General features: G+C 31.1%; 1 protein-coding gene across 2 annotated transcripts in view; it reads left to right on the top strand.

Annotated features, from left to right (window-relative positions):
• Nucleotides 1-462: 462 nt before the first annotated feature.
• Nucleotides 463-21,338, top strand: part of LOC139489806 (guanine nucleotide-binding protein G(i) subunit alpha) — a 28,147-nt gene continuing 7,271 nt past the window's right edge. The window contains exons 1-6 of one of the 2 annotated variants that reach the window (XM_071276657.1): nucleotides 463-803; nucleotides 4,612-4,654; nucleotides 7,320-7,461; nucleotides 15,226-15,383; nucleotides 19,135-19,263; nucleotides 20,388-20,517. In XM_071276657.1, coding sequence (XP_071132758.1) covers nucleotides 686-803; nucleotides 4,612-4,654; nucleotides 7,320-7,461; nucleotides 15,226-15,383; nucleotides 19,135-19,263; nucleotides 20,388-20,517 — 720 coding nt within the window. In that variant the 5' untranslated portion in view covers nucleotides 463-685. The remainder of the gene's footprint in view (nucleotides 804-4,611; nucleotides 4,655-7,319; nucleotides 7,462-15,225; nucleotides 15,384-19,134; nucleotides 19,264-20,387; nucleotides 20,518-21,338) is intronic. The other variant, XR_011656243.1, reaches the window with a different exon arrangement.

Below are 21,338 nucleotides of genomic sequence, written 5' to 3'. Positions count from 1 at the left end.
CGCAAATACTTATGATTTATCGCAAATGCTTTATTACACAAAACGCGAAAAAACCTACGCTTAAATGATTTTTGGAATATTGAAAAGAGAATTTTTCATCATCGAAAAGAGCATTTGCAATATTTAATATCGCTTTTTCAATTTTAATTATAGCATTTTCAACAAGTTTTTTGCTAGTACACGAGAAAATTAGTTATGACCCTCCAATGATCAATGCCCATCATAGATAGACGCCATATCAAAAAGAGCTGGGACTATAGTTAGTTTAATAGTCCCAGAAAGAGGAAATACTAAAATTTGCAGGTAAATTTGAAAGATACGGATTTAATGAATAAAAAATATTTTCTAGTCTCCATTTATAACCAGAATATGTCTCTGATATAACTTATTGATCGAAAAATAAAAGACATGTCTAATAAAAATAACAGACATAAAAAAACATGTTTTGAGAAAGTCCATATAATTATGTTAAAAAGCTAATCTCGTTCAAGTCTCGACAAGGTGCCCGTCCACATCCGGGGAGTTTATTCAAAAAGCATCAGACAACCGATGAAAATGTCAACGATTTACAGGAAGTTTTCTTAAAATTTGGGTGTTTCTTATCATTTTTCACACATATTTTTGGTTCATTGGATTTATTATATAATTTATGGTGTAATTTTTGGATTAACATTACAAATAAACTATGGGGTGTGCTACTTCTTCCGACGACAAAGCCGCATCGGAAAGATCAAAACAAATTGACAAAACACTTCGTGCAGATGGCGAAAAAGCAGCGAGAGAAGTAAAATTGTTATTATTAGGTAAGTATTTATGAAACACAGAAAACGGTTGATTGTTGCGAATGACTATTTTGACGAATAATTCATGTGCCTTGTCATATCAACTTAGTCTAACGTCGTACACACTCAAAAGAGTAAAACACATGATGCTACATTAAATTAAAATATATACATTATCACGAATAAATCGAACTCGACTTTAACAGTCACAATTTGAACAAAACTTTGACTTGAACAGTGCTTATTTGATTTGGGGGGGGGGGGGGGGTTCGTCCGAACCCCTCAAACTCCCCCTGGCTATTGGTACAGTAAGTAAACCAAATGCAATCATGTTCATAGTCTCACTGTTGACAATATTTTAAATTATACACCATTTCTATGGTCAGTGTGGATTATGCTGTCATTAACATGTTTGTGAATGTTTCGAAAGAAGGGTATTTATATCATCAAAAATTATGTGACGTCCCCTTTTTTCTTAAAATGTAATGTGCCAAATATGTCCAAATAATTATGAAGCCTATATAGAAGGGGGTATCTGCACGGAAGAACGGGAAATAAAATTTCACAATGAACAAATGATTAAAAATTGCTTGCACGTTGATCTTTTTACCGATTTCATGAAACACGGCAGGGCTTCCAAAAAATATTTGACCCAGCCGGACATTTCATATCTGATCCCGATTTTAATCCCTTAAGACTTACTCACAAAAGGCAATTATGGTAATCAGATGGCCATTCCAATGATTGACATTACATTACATTAAAAAAAACGATTTTAAACTTTACTTTGATATGATATGAATTTGATGTTCTGATGTACAGTCAGGGATATAACTCTATATGGTTATTACAGGAAAATAACATACATTTGTTAGTGTGAACTAAAAAATCAAAGAACTGTGATAACATGTTTCAAAGCCTTCAAAAATGTTAAAAAATGAAAATATAGATACTTCTAATTCTATAATGAAAATTCAAATAAATATAATTTAAATAAGCAATGATTTAGCATGTTCACCGTTCCTTGTATGGAGGGATAAAATACTTTCGATCTCGCTACACTGTACAGCGTAGACACAGTTTGTAATGGTGAAAGTTCCTCCATCGTTCAATTTTCATCCATGGAGATCCCTGAAAGGGACAATATACATCATTAGTTTAGTTAAAATGTATAAAAGTTCTATTGATATTACTTTTTTTCTATATGTATACTTAACTATTTAAAGATATAACAGTTGATAGTTTGCCAATTTTGCATAGTACACCTATATGTTATTACAGAAAAAATATGCCTGTAATAACTAAAGGGTGTTATCACAGCTTCTCTATATCACTTCAAAGCATTTGCTCAGACATACATCATGCTTAATTACAAGGTGTAAGTTTCTCAGTAATTCCCAAGTGTCTTATATAATAAGTTACATTCCTTTAATAACTAAGCCTTGTTATCACAGCTAAGTTTATCCCTTAATAGCCTCGACTCATTGATTTACCATGGTCCATCAAAAATGTATTAATTTAATTAAAAAATTTGTTATCAAAACTATGCATTTAGTTTCTGCCAAAGTCTCAAGAGTTCCCTATATATATAGCTAGAGCCCACTATAAATGAAATAATTTTACAAATAACAAGCATATGTTATTAGAGATTTAGAAAATTTAAGGTGCAAGTATCTGTGATAACAAACGCAAGTTATTTCCTGGAATAACCCTATAGAGTTATATCTCTGACTGATGTAACTGTTAAATTGGCAGTGCATCGTTCAAAACATGCACAATAGCGTGCTCATATCTGCCTTAGACTTTTTATTTGTGCAAAATGACGTTGTCAAAAACTTTACTTTCGTTTTCACATTGTTTTAATCGGATGTTGACTTGACAATGGTAAAACATGGACCATAAACGAATACGTAAAATTCGTGTACGTTTACAAAGCACAACTAAGAGAAGAAGCTCTTTCCACGTTATTTCTTCAACAAAATACTTCTGACGATTTTTCATTTAAAACCTTTTTAAATTTTTCATCAAATCATGTTGATAAACTAATTTCTAATAATTTTAATCTTTTGGACTAAATCAATTAGATACAAACTGCTGAAATGTAAGAAAGTAATTGTGAATAAACCGATCAATTTATACGATGTCTGGTACTGAACATAGTTCACCTGTCACCTGAACAGGTAGATTTCAGCTGTCCAACTACTAATTAGCCTTGATTAAAATTAGAAAGTATTGAAGTAGGTGTTGTTTTGATAGTAATTAATCATCATGTCACATTTACATGATATATAATCGGAAATGTGTTGATGTTAAAGGCAAAAGGTTGGGTCAAAAAGATAGTGAATTATGTAAAAATGACTGAAAAAGCCTTGAAAACTAAAAAGTATATGACCGTTTCATGCTTTGCCCAGCCGGACTTTTACCAGACATTATACAAATGACCGGAATATATGACCGTTTTGGAAGCCCTGAAACACAGTGAATAACGAATGTTTTTCACAGCTGCACGTTTAATAAAAATGGCAAAACATGTTGCACGGAAATAACACTTTACCACCCTCCATAAAGGCTATTACACTTTTTTGCTTTGAACTATCAACATAAGGCATCAAAGCAAAAGGTACACCTAATTGCTATTTGTCTGCAATTACTGGACATCACACAGGTTCCCAGAAATATTGACGTCACAATACAAAATATCTGATGCCACACATGACATTGCAATCCATTGGAAAAGTGATTGTTGTATATATGGTGTCAAATAGTTCAAGCGGGACAGATTTCCAAATAGCAATAAAATTTAGGTGTACAGTTCAAGTGTCACAGACTCTAAGATCAATGTCTGAAACATACATGTAACTTCTTAATCCGAAATTCTTGCTGGCATTAAAATAAGATGGCTCGAAATTTTAAAACTTCAGACATTTCAGACAAAATATCAATGTCACAGCTGGCATTTTTTCTGGCTCTTACTTTAACTTCATCCCTGACAGAAAAAGGTAAACTCTTCACAAACCAGCTTATTATTACCAAACATGACAAAGGAACCTTGATCTCTGTATTTTTCATAATTTTTCTGATGTACAATGTACATGTATACAGATTAGACGTGTTAACATTGTCAGTGTAAATTGGTGAAATTGGCTCTCTCATTAGCACTTTATTATATACAATTGACAACATCATTATACACATGTAGTTGACAAATGTTGACCAATATTTTTATAAAGAATAAGAATTATTTTATTAGACTTATCTGCAATCTATGTACATGTATATATATATTTCGAACATATAGGCCAGTTCCGGGATACAGTTTTCATACGAATCTGTCATGTGACTTCCATCACCACGTGACAAACATACATGCATAGAAATTTCCAACACATGTTGAGCAAAGGGGTGAAAAAGTTTTATTTTAGTACTTACATTTGTAAAGTGCCCACATTGATTTTAAATCTTGACACCAAAAAACTTTGGATCCGGGATTGGGGCTAAAGTATATTACATGTTAGCTGCAGAACCGTAGCTCTTAGGTCCTACATTTTGTACACATCCTTATGATATTAATTATTGTCCACAAATAGTAAAAAATATCCAAAGACCTAAGAGCTACGGTTCCGCAGCTAATTAAAAAATGTAGATGTATAATCATGTATGCCAAAAACTTTTGGAAACAATACTGAACTGAACTAAAACAACAACACCAGTAATGCATAAATAAAGGGTCATAAATTTGTAGTTTTAGTCCACCACATCTGATGTCTGAGAAACAGGTCAGCAAATATTCCTATTACACCTGACATGTATATATTTATTTATGTTACAGGTGCTGGTGAATCTGGAAAGAGTACAATAGTTAAACAAATGAAGTAAGTTTATTAGTAATGTAAACAGAAGAAGGCATATATGATGAAAACAGGTTTGATTACTTTATAAATTGTTCAGGTACATGTAACTGGTTTTGGGATTTTTTATCGCAGTTAAATCATTACAGGGTTGCAAGGAAATACTAGAATGACCAATCTCCATGGTAAACTAGAAGTTGGTCTGGGTCTATGCAAAACATATAAATGGTCTAGTAATTATAAAACTGCAGTTGTCGTCTGCCAATAGGTTCTTACCGTGCGAAGAGCGTGTCATTCTGAGAATTTTCTCATTAAGTATGGTTTCAAAAAAACCACATGTTTATGACCAATAACTTAAATTTGTAAATAGTAAAATGTAGATTTAATTTATACATGTATTCCTAAATGATTATATCCATGATGGGATAGAGCTTGTACAAATGCCCATTAATAGATTTTGATAATACATGTAAGTTGAATTTCCTGTTATTATAAGTGACCTTGAAGTCATTAGTCGACACACAATATATATGATTAAAATACTTTATACCTATCAACTTTTAATGTTCAGCTTTGTCATGTTTGTAATACATTGTATTTGTACATGTATGTGTAATTTTATTTACAAAAATAAAGTGAGGAGATGTGGTACAAACTACATAATGTATGATTGCCAATGAGTCAAATATCCAACAGATTTTAAATGAAGCATATACATGTAGATATGAGAAAATGTGGTATGAGTGCCAATGAAACAACTCTCCATCCAAGTCACAAGTTGTGAAAAGTGCATTGTAAACCATTATAGGTCAAATAAAATTGAGAATGGAAATGTGTCAAAGAGACAACAACCCGACCATAGAACATACAACAGCAAAGTATGGCCTTCAACAAAAAGCCTTAGCTCACACCGAAAACAGCTAGCTATAAAGGGCTAAAAAATTACAAGTGTAAAATATTCAAACAGGGAAACCAATGGTCTACTGCTTATTTATTAATTAAGCATACTACAGGTTACAAATTTTTAAAAGTTATGACTATGAGCAAAAACCAATACCATATCCAGCGCCTGAGGCAACCACTTTTATGTCAGGGCGATCAGAAGTTGTTAAAAGACAAGTAATCTGGTAATTACTGGCCCAAAATAAAACGTCTGGGCGACTGCCCTACACTTCTGCTAAAATTCAAATCATCGTAATTTATAAAATAATATTTAATCATGTAAAGAATTGGAGGTTTTCCAGAGCTGCTCCCCCGTAAAAAAAACAATGGAAGACAACTCTTGATTAACTAGACATTTGTAACAACTCGGCCCACAGGAAACTCGGTCCCGGACAGTAAATTATGACTACTTCCCTTGTTTTTACTTGCCCCCCAAAAATTTTTTCAGGCACTGATATCCCGCTTACATGTGAAACTTCATAGCTAAGACTTGTTAATTGATGATTAATTACTTTTCTTTTTAATTTAATTTCCTGGAAAATTGACCATAATACATGTAAGATAGTCTCACAGTCTTGTACACTTTAAATTTTCTTGTAACAGATTTAATGTGGATTATATATGTACAAAATGTAGTTCTGACACATCTTTTCTAGTAACAATGCAATGGGTCTAGTAGGATGAGAAATTTACAATTAATTCTTAAAATCAAAATAACGATTTGACCATTTAAAAAAATGTCTAATCTAGAGTCGAAATACTGTACTACTGTATACATACATGTTTATGATGTTTGCATATAAATACATATCTTTTTTATATAATGTATAATATAATATATAATATTATACAATTATTGACTTTTGATGAGGTTATTATCAACTGATATCAAATGTCAACAATTATTAAGTATTATATGCATCTCCAATTTTCTAGTGATTACTAATAGTACATTGTACTGAAATTGTAGTATCTGTTCCAAGATATTTAACTAAATAATGTTATCCTTAATATTATTATCTGTTTGGCAGTTGCTAACTTTAATAAGTTGAAATGTTAGATCAAATTCATTTATGAAAATGATATTTACTGTCACAGAAAAACCAGAAAAAGGAGAAAAAAAAAGATTATTTGCATGATGTCATAAATCTACATCATTGTCTTTGCCTAGAAAAAAAAAAGGTTCACATTCCAAATTTAAGATCCTCTCACGATTTTTCTTAGGGTGATTATACCGGTAATGTTTAATCAAAAAAGATTCCCCAAGCCTTAACAAATGATTAAAGATAAATTTTTATGCCCTCCCATAGCATTAAGTTTCACCCTTGTCCTTTTTAACGTTCGTCACAAAATTTGTTTCAGTTCTCTAACTTTAATTTGCCACAACCAAATGTTATGAAACTTATATACAATGCATATTACCATAAAACTCAGGTTATTTGGGTAGTGTCACTTTTACTGTTCTAGAAATAAGTCCCTTAATAACTTTATATGCAATGGGGTCCTTTATCTGTGTCTCATGGACAATGGGACACATTTTCTATTTATGCAGTCATATAATAAAATAGTTTATTCATTATTGATGTATATGCATACATGTATGTATATATGAATTTTGAGGTGTACCTTTTGCAACAGTTTTTGTTTGGTCAACATGGTCAATTTTGGATCTAATAGACTTAAGTTTGAAGTCCACAACTGTAGTTTCACACATGGTACTTACACATACACTTATTATCAATTACAGAATTATACATGAAAAAGGTTATTCCCAAGAAGAATGTTTGCAGTATAAACCAGTGGTCTACAGTAACACTATCCAGTCAATGATGGCCATTATTAGAGCGATGGGACAACTGAAAATTGATTTTGGTCACCCAGATAGAGCTGTAAGTCTATAGCATATAATACTGTTGTAAAGTACAGACTATCATACATTGTCATATGTATACTTAACCTATAGTTGGAACTCAATACTGTCCATGTTGATATTCATTTCAGGACACTTCAGACTGCTAATTGTTTATAATAGCACAATGTTAGTGTAATCAACATATTTTACTACAAATAAAGAGATGGTTTGTAAAGGTTAAATCTATAAGGAAAATGGAGACCAAACTTATGCCAAAAATTATACATGCATGTATATGATATGTGATATATTATGCTACTTTTACAACAGGCGGCTCAACTAACAATTGTTGTCAAAGTTTTCATGGCTTTTATATATGAAAGGGAATGAGTATATACAGATGACCCAAATCAATTACGTTCTGACAGCGTTGTAGGTTCAGACCCCAACTATATTTTTTTTTATTTAGTATGTGGATGCATGATGTGCATATTCAGATACATGTTGAGAAATTGGATACAAGAAATTCAAAAGGACACAAGAAGCCACATTCTTCAAATATTTTTCAACCTGCATTTTTCTTATATATCAAAGGGTTAGCCTACATGGCCTATTTGAAGTTTTATGTAGAATTTTTTTTTTCTTTTAGTCATGATAGTGAACATTTTTAATTGTTAATTGAATTAAGGAAGCTCACATGTTCTACTAATATGTTGTATATATGTATCATGTGTATAAAGAATTCTGTGACAGATTGAGTTAAAGATTGTGTATTTCATTTTTATGATTTTTCCATTATCATCTTACATTCTGATGTGTCATTAACTATTGACTGTAGGGCACCTGCTGTCACTACATTATTATATGACACCTCCATCTTACCTGATTGACCTAAATTGTAAAGAGACATGTAGAGATCTTTACTTTGGTTCTACAAATATTTGTTCATCATCTGTACACCATGTAGAAATTGAAGACACTTTGATTTTTTACGAGAACAGGCATGAAGTCCTGAACCTTTTGTAAATTATAATAGATTTGATTACAAACTACATGTACAATGTATGTAAATAATTATAAACATGTATAGCTATACTGTTCACTAGATGATCATGCTAACTAAAGGTGTATTATATATGTTAACGATGAACATGATGAAAAGGAAAATTGTCTTTTATGAGACAGCATACTTTATTAAAATGACTAATAATGTACATGTATGCAGAAACCGCTACATTGACAACAACACTTAAGTAAACTGCATCTTTTATTGTTGACATGTTTCGCCGATTAGATCGGCTTCATCAGGACAAATTATACAAAATTAATGTACATGTATGCAGAAAGTAATGAAATTAGTACAAATTTCTCAGATTAAGGATTGCCACAATAGGAAAATCATTAGCTGGCTTTATCAACTAATCTTTTATTTCCCTACCCTAAAACTGAATGCTTTGTATAGAAATCAATAGCGCTATGATATACACACACATCATTTTAAAAGCAATTAGTTTGACAACTTTTGTTAAGTAATTCATAGCTGTTGGGAATTCTATATATCGATTGTTGAAAGGGAACGTGAAGTTCATTTTGATAAAAAATATATTTTTGTATATATGTATGAAAAAATATTAAATTACTAATTAATATTTGGTTGAATTGATACTGAAATTTGTCTGTAAAACAAGCCCTGAAGACTTGATGTTAAAGCACTTTTTTTTCTGGATCAGATTCACCAATTTCAGCCTGGTCTGATTTCTTCATCTTGTCATAATGAAATTCTTTAGCTTCATTACTACAAATTTTGTCCATAGTAATAAGCAAGAAGAAAAAGAACTGATGTCTTTAAAATGATCTTCATTAAGCATGTTAAGTCCTATATGACAAGTTTCTGTCAAATTTTGGCAAACAATTGACATATATATAAATGATACAAGATGAATAAAAAGGCTGCCTATTAACCTGATTTAAATTCATCATGGATTTGATCTTGAACTTGAAACATTACAGCAAATAGACATAGTAATTATATAAATTGGTTTTGACTTATTTATGTCTGATCTTTGAATGTTTAGAAATTACTGTCTAACATGTTGTAGTTGCCATGATCAATGTTGTTTTTAATAGTACAATCGAATAGGCATACATATAATATGGGAATGCATGGTAATGTCACATATATATTTACACAGACAAATAACAATAATATGATCAAGATATCTCACTTGGTAACAGCATTTAATTTTATGGGGTTAAATGAGTTTGCACAAACCCCTCTTTTTGTGAAATTATGCATGATTTCAAACTATATCATATTAGGTTAGGGTCCTTTTACTAGGGCTGGGGAATTTTTGTTGAATTATGCATGATTTCAAACCAATTCATGTTAGTATATATCAAATGTATATACATTGTAGGGTTCATTATAGGCTTAAGGAATTTTGGTAGAATTACATGTACATGTATGCATGATATGATTTGAGGATAGGGTCCTTTTACTAGGGGCTTAGGCATTTTTGTTGAATTATGTAAGATTTCAAACTAATTCATATTAGGATAGGGTCCTTTCACTAGAAACTTGAAAAATAGTTATGATAATATATAAATTCCTGTTAAACATTGGAAAAACTACATTTATTGTACATGTTCAACATCAGTTCTAAATGTGTAAGAACATACATGTTACGGTACATATCTCTTTTGTCGGGTTGTTGTCTCTTAAAGTCTTTGACACATTCCCCACTTCCATTTTCAATTTTATCAGAAAGTTAGGATAGAACATTATATGTATTTGCTTGTAATAGACTTAAATCATTTCACCAGATCATGTGTTCTGAAGGATTATGTTAAATGCTTTGAGACTAATTCATTCTCAATTATCTACATCATAAATTATTCAGTAAAAGCAATCAACATGGCCAAAAATAGATGTAATTATTGAAAAATTTACACTGCTTTACATGGTTTTATGATCTTCCATTGAAAGATTATTAGAATGAAATGCCTGCAAGTGTCATGTACAGCGGTAGTACTACAAATGATTAAGAGTACAAGACTGTTCTACTTGCAGAATCATTACTGTGCACAGTTATTTAATTATTGAATTTCAGGTTATTTTTTCATCTTTTCCAACATAGGAATAGAATAAAGTGGTAACACAATCCTTGTTAAAGTTGTCTTGAATTGAAAATCTAATTGAGAAACCCTACATTTATTTAACCATGAACAGACTTGGTTCTCTTTTTTCCCTTTTGTTGACAAATGCAAAGAAATATTTGGCTCATTGTTTTTAAAAAGACAAAGAAAACAAAGCAGACTTTGAGTTTCAATTTTAAATTTTGTTAAACATGTTAAATAGTAAAATCTCATGCTAGTTTGGATTTTGATAGGTGATTTTTGTAAGTTAAAAGGCCATGCATGAGTTTTAGTTCATATACCTTTTTTCATTATCAAACAGGAAGATAGATAAAGAAAAGTCAAGTGGTATTTTATGCAACCTTATTTCATGTATTACAAAATGTATCAATAATTGAAAGTTTTTACATTGAAATTCTTAAGAAAAACATAGTTGTTGAGGAAGATATTTCTTCATACTCCATTTGAATTTACACTTCTGAATAAAATTCTTGTGTAGCTGTTGTAAATAATGATGTTGCTAAAAATTGTAATTTTTCATTGGGAGGGATACTGATTTTGCATCATCATGTTTGTTTGAGATTAAAACAAACATGTATGCAGTAGTGAACAAGGTGAATGTGGAATGGTTACAAAAACCTTTTATACTGTAAAGCCTTGACATAACTACTTATGGAAAGGTTTAATCCGGAAAACTCTTACATATAGACAATGATAGAGTGTAATTTTAGTATGTAATACTATTACATGTATTATAGGTTAACATTTATGCTTCAGTACAAAACTTGAGTGTCCGTGTTCTCCCCAGAATTTTTAAAACTGCACCATCATCATGAAATAAAAATAGCACTGGTTTTCCAAAAAATATAGCACCATAGCCCCTTTACACTCTATTATAAAATCATATAAGCACCATGGCAGAAAATATAGCACCAGAGTACCACGCTGCTTTAATGCCCTCGGGAGAACACTGCGATATAAGTCATCAATTTTGTCTTTTAGTATTTTTACACTCAATATTAAAATGAGAAAAAGAACTGAGTATACATAATGTATATAGAACATGTTACTGGTGTCAAAATAAGAGCGGGGTCCGATGAATGCTCCTAATCAGGAAAATTTTATAAATTGGAACTCAACAATCCTTCCATTGTATCTTGTTCAGTTAATCTCATCATTTGGAAAAGTTCAAACAGTGTAGTAAAAATCAAAGATTTAAAATTAAAATGATATATTACAAAAAAAAAACAGAAAAAAAAAGAACTGAATATAAACAATAAAATTATACCAAAATTGATTTCTTCCAATTTTAGCTGACTAGTATGTTAGGAAATTCCCAGGGGATGAATTTTATGACTGTGATTTGTAGCAAATGTCAACTTCTGTCATTTTCTGTAAACGAAAATCATCATTATAATGTAAAATGGTGTTCAGCTATTAATGAGTAGTTTTCAAACTGTGAAGTTATATACAACTATACACAGGAGGTGTGATGTACAAATTTACATGTAGATTTTTATCAAATAAATTGGATTTTTTAAAAAGTATTTGTAAGCAGTTCATGTTACTAATACAATAAATAAAGACATGTATAGATTTAGCATGTATAGCAGATCATTAGTACACAATTTACAAATCTGTGGTTTACGCTATGGCTAGAAATGTATAAAATCATTGTGACAATATATATATAAAATTGGCAGTTGTAACTATTTATGCCTGAGGTAATTGTATGTCACTAAACAAAATTCATTCATGCTTACTTTTTCAGTTACCACTTCATTAAAAGAACATAATAGGTCAGGGTATAGATATTAACCTTGACCTTGAACTCACAGTGACAGGTGTGGCTGCACTATGAGATTAGAATTTTACTCTTTTTTTTTCGTGACCCTAGACATTTACTTTCTTTTTTCAATTCTGTACACCCTGATCATGCTGATGGCCCTAGCTGTATGGAGAGAGTATTTTCAATGTACATATTAAAAAAGAAAGTTGTGTGGGAGGCCAGATTTTTCAAATGATTAGACAAACATGACAAATGTACATGTTTGCAGGTGAAGAGCTGGAAAACTATTCAATCGTGAATGTTTCCCAGTTTCTTTTTTAAGAGCATTTTGTGATTAGGTCATAAATTTGTCATATGTTTTTGTTTTCTAATGATCATATACAGAAATAATAATCATTTACGATCTTTATATAATTTGAATTAAATGTATAACAAATATAAAGAACAGCAATTAGTACATGATAACATCATTAGAAAATGAACACTGCATACCGACTTATATAAAAGTAATTTAAACTTGTTACAAAACTGCTTCCAGTCATACAAGTGGATTACAATATACCTCATTATACTTTCTTGAGATTTTTTTTTTTATTAAGTTAAAAATCACACAGAACGAATGCATACATGCAGTCACTACTGTACGATTATATACTATTACAAAGATAATTCAAAACTGATGAGATTACAAATTCTAGCACAGTCATATTTAGCTACTAAATATGAACATTACGTCCCCAGTCTTCATTCATTGATGTTCATGATGTTACACCATGCTCAAAGGAAACCTTAAATTGTATACATTCTTTGTAATATTTGCATTTAGTAAATATTCAACTAGAATGTCTCTGGTGTAAAAATCCACATGCTAGCAAAATCATATTTTTCTTAACTTTGTGTTTGTTGTTTATAATAGCTAATTTTATGGAAGAGCTTAGGCCATTGTAATTCATGAATAAAACACAAACACATGCTACATTAATTTTTGTTTAGAATTTTTTAAAGTTTTAAATCGGGTATCTTTTTTGTATGATAACACACTACTAGCAAATGACTAGTATTCTAATCTCCATTCATACGTAAGGATATTTGAACCTGGGCCTGTATTTACGTAATTTCCCTTTGAGTTCCTGTTTGATCATTCACATGACAATGATGACATAGTACCCAATACAAAAGGCTTTTCCTTCCTTATGACATGTATGAATGTAGATATTAATAACACAAAATCATTATAATAGATGGAATGGATTAGAAATTTAAACCACAGTTTGTGATTGTTTGTATCAAATTCTTTATGGCATTAGGAGTGTGAAAACTTAATCTGTTTGTAAATGTGTTCTAAATAAATATCAGGACTATTTACTTATACTTTTAAAAATATATACTTGAAAGAGCTATATACATGTATACAATAAAAATACTTGATAGAAATTTCTTTGTATTTTCAAAGGGATATGAAATTAAAAATTCCTGTAGAATAGAAAAATTAAATCATATTCCTTTGTGAAAAATCTGCACAAGATTAAATTATATATATGGCATAAACATGGTAGTATTGAAACATGTCCAATAACATGGTTTGGTTTGGTCAATAATGGGTGAAATACACTTGTATAATATATCTATATGGCTAGAAATATTCAATGTGTTAAATGAACCAGAATTATGTCATGTAAAATTGAAATTAAATGGAGTTGACTATTGGATTATAATGTTTTGTATATATATATTTATGAAAACCCAGTTTGTTCAAGTTTGATGGAATTGTATTGTTATGTGGAATTATGTGGAAACAAACGTGACAAATGACCATAGAAAAAAGGAGATTCAGATAAAAATAGAAATTTGTCTATTCCAAATGCAAAATGTGTCACAATCAAGACCACTGAATATATCACCATAAATTGCCTAATATAAAAAAAATATGTGTACATGTACAACAGATAAAATCTCTTAACTATATGGTACATGCATTTCAAGGTGTAATATATGTCCTAACACTCTAACAATAGTTGTATATTTGTACATAAACTCAGATTTCACAGTTGAAAAATTATATTCTGCAAATTTGTAATAGAACTAACTTTCTGCAATATGGTAACCGTATTCGACTTTTATAAGCATGCTCAACCATGATAAATGTTTTCACATATATTGCTCATCTCAACATGCTCAAGGTCCAGTCTACCAGATACTGTAAATAATAATTTTAATTGAATTCTCCTCAAAAACTACAAAACAAGAGCGATCAGGAATTTGGATTCAAGCTGCATGCATACGGTATGTGATTTTTATGCCCCACCTACGATAGTAGAGGGGCATTATGTTTTCTGGTCTGTGCCTCCGTTCGTCCGTCCGTTCGTCCATCCGTCTGTGGGTCTGTTCGCTTCAGGTTAAAGTTTTTGGTCGAGGTAGTTTTTGATGAAGCTGAAGTCCAATCAACTTGAAACTTAATACACATGTTCCCCATGATATGATCTTTCTAATTTTAATGCCAAATTATAGTTTTTACCCCAATTTCATGGTCCACTGAACATAGAAAATAATAGTGCAAAGTTCAGGTTAAAGTTTTTGGTCAAGGTAGTTTTTGATGAAGTTAAAGTTACATCAACTTGAAACTTAGTTCACATGTTCCCTATGATATGATCTTTCTAATTTTAATTCCAAATTAAAGATTTGACCCCAATTTCATGGTCCACTGAACATAGAAAATGATGGTGCGAATGGGGCATCCGTGTACTATGGACACATTCTTGTTTTAGCATGCTGTACTGTGTGATCTGGAATCACATCCATTGTTCATCAACTTTCTATTGTAGCTCATGATATATCTTATTTAGTTTGTTATGAAGTTTTTGCTTTGATCATTTTCAGGATGATGCTAGACAGTTATTTGCCTTAATGGGTAATGCTGATGAGGGTGAGCTGTCACCAGAACTAGCAGCTATCATGAAGAGACTTTGGAAAGATTCTGGAGTACAGGAATGTTTTAGTCGATCAAGAGAATACCAATTAAATGATTCAGCGGAATAGTAAGTGTTTAAGCAATTGTCAGGATAACTGTTCCCACAGTTGTTGGATGATTCTAGGGTATAGTCATGATTATTTCGGAGGGGCCTTTTGTAGGTTTCTACCATTGTAAATTAATGATATTTCTATAATCATTTATTTTTCATTTTTTTCGAAATTCATAATTCATAGCTGAAGAATTTTAGTCCAAATGTAAGTAAAGACATTGTACTTTTCTCTCTGACGTCACAAGATGGGCATCATCTTTCTTAACGTCATCACAATGACAACCTTGACAAAAGTAAGGAAACACGCTTTGCCTGGAATATTCAATGTGTCGTTCATAAACTGTATCACTGTCACATCAAATAATATTTGATTAACCTCTTATCAAAGTTTATCTAGCCTCTACTTTTTAATTTAATTTTAGTTAATGTAACTCCGTGAAAACATATTTTTAAAAATCTAGAATGATGGAAATCATTATTGATAAAAAAATCACTTCAAAATATTATTTTATATAGATTCTAAAAATAAGTTTTATAAAGAGATGCTCAAAGTGGTATCATATGGTACACTTGAAGTATAAAAGACAATTGCTTAATTTTTTATTACTTTTTTTTATATATAGACCATAAGCATGATAAGTTAAGTAGTTCAACTAATTGTGGACTTTTGAACATTAAGAAATTTACACTTTCATGTGATTATGTAGCCCATAAGAATCTTTATTTGTTGATGAAATCAATGAAAATATTTTTGTATATATATAACGAAGCAAAGGTTGTTTTTGAAAAAAACTTATCACTAGATTGAGAATTAACGGGAAGAGTTTCACATGCAAATTGTCTTTTGTTGAATTTTAGGATTAACACCTATCAGTCCTGCATACCACATGTCCTTTATTTCATAGATACATGTATATCATATATCAATGTGAACAGGAAGTTTGCTTAGTAATAAGTAAACATGGTAAAAGGAACCAAACCCATTTTAAGTTTATGAAAAGATAATTTTTAACCTGTATGAAAAGATAATTTTTGTCGAGCCTGCAACGTTTGTTGCAGAAAGCTCGACATAGGGGCGTTAGCTAACTTCTTAAAAGGTTTATATTTTAGAAGGTGAAAGACCTAGATGCTTCATACTTTGTATATAGATGCCTCATGCTACGAAGTTTCCGTCAGTCACATGTCCAATGTCCTTGACCTCATTTTCATGGTTCAGTGACCACTTGAAAAAAAAAAGTTCAAAATTTTTGTAATGTTGAATTCTCTCTTATTATAAGTAATAGGATAACTATATTTGGTATGTGCGTACCTTGCAAGGTCCTCATGCCCGTCAGACAGTTTTCACTTGACCTCGACCTCATTTCATGGATCAGTGAACAAGGTTAAGTTTTGGTGGTCAAGTCCATGTCTCAGATACTATAAGTAATAGGGCTAGTATATTTGGTGTATGGAAGGACTGGAAGGTGTTCATGTCCAACTGGCAGGTGTCATCTGACCTTGACCTCATTTTAATGGTTCAGTGGTTATAGTTAAGTTTTTGTGTTTTGGTCTGTTTTTCTCATACTTTATGCAATAGGTCTACTATATTTGTTGTATGGAATGGTTGTAAGGTGTACATGTCTAGCGGGCAGATGTCATCTGACCTTGACCTCATTTTCATGGTTCAGTGGTCAAAGTTAAGTTTTTAAGTTTGGTCTTTTTATCTAATATTATATGCCAAAGGTCAACTATATTTGGTGTATGGAAATATATTATGATCTATATGTCAGTCCTGCAGGTTTTATTTGACCATGACCTCAATTGCACGGTTCATTGCACAGTGTTAAGTTTTTGTGTTTTGGTCTATTTTTCTTAAACTATAAGTAATAGGTCAACTATATTTGTTGTATGGAAGCTTTGTTAGCTGTACATGTCTGCCTGGCATGGTTCATCTGACCTTGACCTCATTTTCATGGTTCATTGGTCTTTGTTTAGCTATCTTGGTTAATGTTAAGTTTATGTGACAGTTGTAATCAAGCTTTATACTTAGGACTATCAACATAATATCAATGATTAGTAAAGAAGGCGAGACATTTCAGTGTGTGCACTCTTGTTTAACATGTTTAACTTGTATGAAAATTGATTATCATTAAAAACTAACATCTTAAGATGAAATTTTCCTCCTAATTAACAAATTTACAAATGGTTGTAAGGTTTTGTTTTGTTACCATTTATAATCTATTTACATTAAAATCTATTTTCATGGAAAAACCAACACTTCAATTGTAGAATTACATATAACATTATATAATCATCTATTTTCTCCTTACATCATTTCTGACGAAGATTATTTTCTAATTAATTAGTTGTTTATCATGTTTATGCGTCAATACTAGTATGACTGCCACCTCAGAAAATGTTTGATCAAATTTTGATTAAGGCAAAGGTACTCTCTACTTTATATAATTACCAGGTAGTTTTATTTATGTAACTTATTTTGAAAAAATACAGAATTTTCTTTTTATTTTGTTATGCATTATTTTTTATTGGAGCACACATGTCATGCATGTTGGACATGGTGGAAAAGTCAGAAGTTTTTCATGTTTGTTTTAAGGCAATTTTTTTTTATTAATGTTGCCTACCTACCCACCTAAAAAGCAGCCTTCCGGAAAAGACACAAACATTTAAATTTTTATGCCCCACCTACGATAGTAGAGGGGCATTATATTTTCTGGTCTGTTCGTCCGTCCGTTCGTTTGTTTGTCTGTCCCGCTTCAGGTTAAAGTTTTTGGTCAAGGCAGTTTTTGATGAAGCTGCAGTCCAATCAACTTGAATCTTAGTACACATGTTCCTTATGATATGATCTTTCAAATTTTAAAGCCAAATTAGACTTTTGACCCCACTAAATATAGAAAATGGAAGTGCCAGTTTCAGGTTAAAGTTTTTGGCCAAGGTAGTTTTTGATAAAGTTGGTTGAAGTCCAATCAACTTAATTTAGTACACATGTGCCATTTGGTATATACTTTCTAATATTAATGCCAAATTAGATTTTTTACCCAATTCCACGGTCCATTGAACATGGAAAATGATAGTGCAAGTGGGGCAATCGTTTACTATGGACACATTCTTGTTAAAAGTTTATTCCTGCTTGTCTAAAACCTGTAGCTTACATGTATGTTGAAAGCAAACATAAAACATCCCAATCTACCTACACCCTACAAGCAAAGACAAGGTATGGATAGGCAACATCAAACAAAGCATTTGTTAGAAGGAGAAAGAGTCCAATGGGACATTCCTACTCATAAGTTGAAAATAAACTGACCATAATGTGGCTAAAAATAAAAAGGCAAATAGACAAACAACAGTACACAAATTGCAACATAGAAAACTTAAGGCTGAGCAGTATGTACCCCACTCTAAACTAGGGGGTGATTTCAGGTGTTCTGAAAGAGTAGACAGATCCTAGTCCACATGTGGCACCTAATGTGTTGCTCATGCTTGTATGATATGATTGTGCTTCCATAAATCCAGACCCTATTACGTAAAAGTATGGGTCATATATATTTGTTTCAGCAGGCAAATACTTTTGATAATTAGAAATAAAGATTCAGTGTTGCAAAATGTGCAACAATGTATGAATAAAAAGATATGTTTAGTTTATGTCAATAAACATGATAAAAGTGCACTACCCTAATAATACACACACTGTAGTCATGATAGTACATATATTTAATTTTATCAAGTTTTAAAAACTCAGTACATTGTATTCAATTATTTTTACTTGCAGTTATTTGAATGCCTTAGATAGAATCTCTCAGCCTTCATATATTCCCACAGAACAGGATGTATTGCGAACCAGAGTTAAAACCACAGGAATTGTAGAAACACATTTTACATTTAAAGATCTACATTTCAAGTAAGGAACAAATACAATGTACACTATAGATGCTGTACTATATATTTGACAAGTTGATTTCCTATTTCTCAAAGCCTTGTACATGTACATACATAAAAAAAGAAGATAGTTAATTTTCTAACCTTATTGAAGAATATTTCCACTGAAAATATTCTATGCTCATATTTGGAGTTAATGATTTTTATGCTTCAACTCTACAAATTGTAACATTGATTATACCACCACTTCAAATGGTGTGGGTATACTGGTTTACAAACTGCTGTTGCATTTTTACACTACAGAAGACTCCACCTATAAAAATATCGACTATAGTATTATAACTTCAAAACAAATTCCCATAACTATATTTTTTTATGCAGACGTTATGATTTTTAGTGTAGAAAAATATAGGATATAAAAATTATTCAGTAATTTGTACATTTTTCCTTTGATCATGAACAGGACTGTATACCAAAAAATATTAGGCTATGACATCATCTGTATCAATTTATCAATGAGATGCACAATACTTCATTCATACATCTGAATAACTATCCCAACAATTTATATGCATAAATTGCCATAAAAGTAGTTTTTCTATTTCATTATACCTCATACTCTCCTCCCATAATGAGAATGCCATGTTCTACATGTATCAACAAATACAATAGGAGTAATCATGAAAATCTAGCAAAAAACATGTATTATCACAGATTTTCATTTTTTTCTGTCAGAAAAATTACAAGGAAGTGAAACATGTGAAACAGTAACATTCTTGAAAATCTTTGTTTTCCTATAGAAACTACTTGAAAATAAATTGTTGTCTTGATTTATTGTCTTCCTTATTAATGTTAACTTGATGACCTTACACTTCAACAGTTCAAATGGTTTGAATTTATGTACAAAGAAAAAGTGCTGGATGTTGGGATACATTATGATAATGTGTTGATAGAATCAGAAATAAATTAAAACTGACTGTACTCTTTAGAATAATTTATTGCAATATAATCATAAATCCCTTTTTGAAATATGTTAAATTGGGTGTATTAATTCTTCAATCCCATTTATAACGAAATATTTCACAGCATACATGGCATATAAAAAGAAATTTTGAGATTTTGTTAAGTTTGATGTTTTCATTTCAGAATGTTTGATGTAGGAGGTCAGAGATCAGAGAGAAAGAAATGGATTCATTGTTTTGAAGGAGTAACAGCCATTATATTTATTGTAGCCATGAGTGAATATGATTTGACATTGGTGGAAGATCAGGAAATGGTAGGATATAACAAAATATTGTTACTGAAAACATAATAAAACAAGAATGTGTCCTCAGTACACGAATGCCCCACTCGCACTATCATTTTCTATGTTCAGTGGACCGTGAAATTGGGGTAAAATCTCTAATTTGGCATAAAAATTAGAAAGATCATATCATAGGGAACATGTGTACCAAGTTTGAAGTCGATTGGACTTCAACTTCATCAAAAACTACCTCGACCAAAAACTTTAACCTGAAGCGGGACAGACGGACGAACGGACGAACGAACGGACGAACGAACGGACGGACGAACGGACGCACAGACCAGAAAACATAATGCCCCTCTACTATCGTAGGTGGGGCATAATAACACAGTTATAAGTATTGTGAAAAAAAACAAAGGGAAATAACACAGTTCTAAATATTATTACTGAAAACATAGTGAAATAACAGTTCTAACTATTGTGAAAGAAAACAAAGGGACATAACACAGTTCTATGTGTTGTTGGAGAAAACATAGCACACAGTTCTAAGTATTGTTACTGAAAACATGGGAAGATTACCCAGTTCTAAGTATTGTTACTGAAAACATGGGGAGATAACACAGTTCTAAATATTGTTACTGAAAACATAGCGAAATACATGTAACACAGTTACATGTGTAAAGAGATAAAATAAAGGAAAAAAATCATATCATACCGGAAATAACACAGTTCAAAGTATAATTGTATTCTTACTGAACACACCTGAAAATCACAGTTTAAATTATAGTTACATAAACAGTATAAATTATCACATTATATAAAAAGTAGACAGAAAATAAATGTAATTATTCAAC

The sequence above is a fragment of the Mytilus edulis genome, chromosome 1 (genome assembly GCF_963676685.1).
Source record: "Mytilus edulis chromosome 1, xbMytEdul2.2, whole genome shotgun sequence".
Lineage (NCBI taxonomy): Eukaryota > Metazoa > Mollusca > Bivalvia > Mytilida > Mytilidae > Mytilus > Mytilus edulis.
Note: the sequence above shows the minus strand (reverse complement) of the source record. Positions and strands in the feature narration are given on the sequence as shown.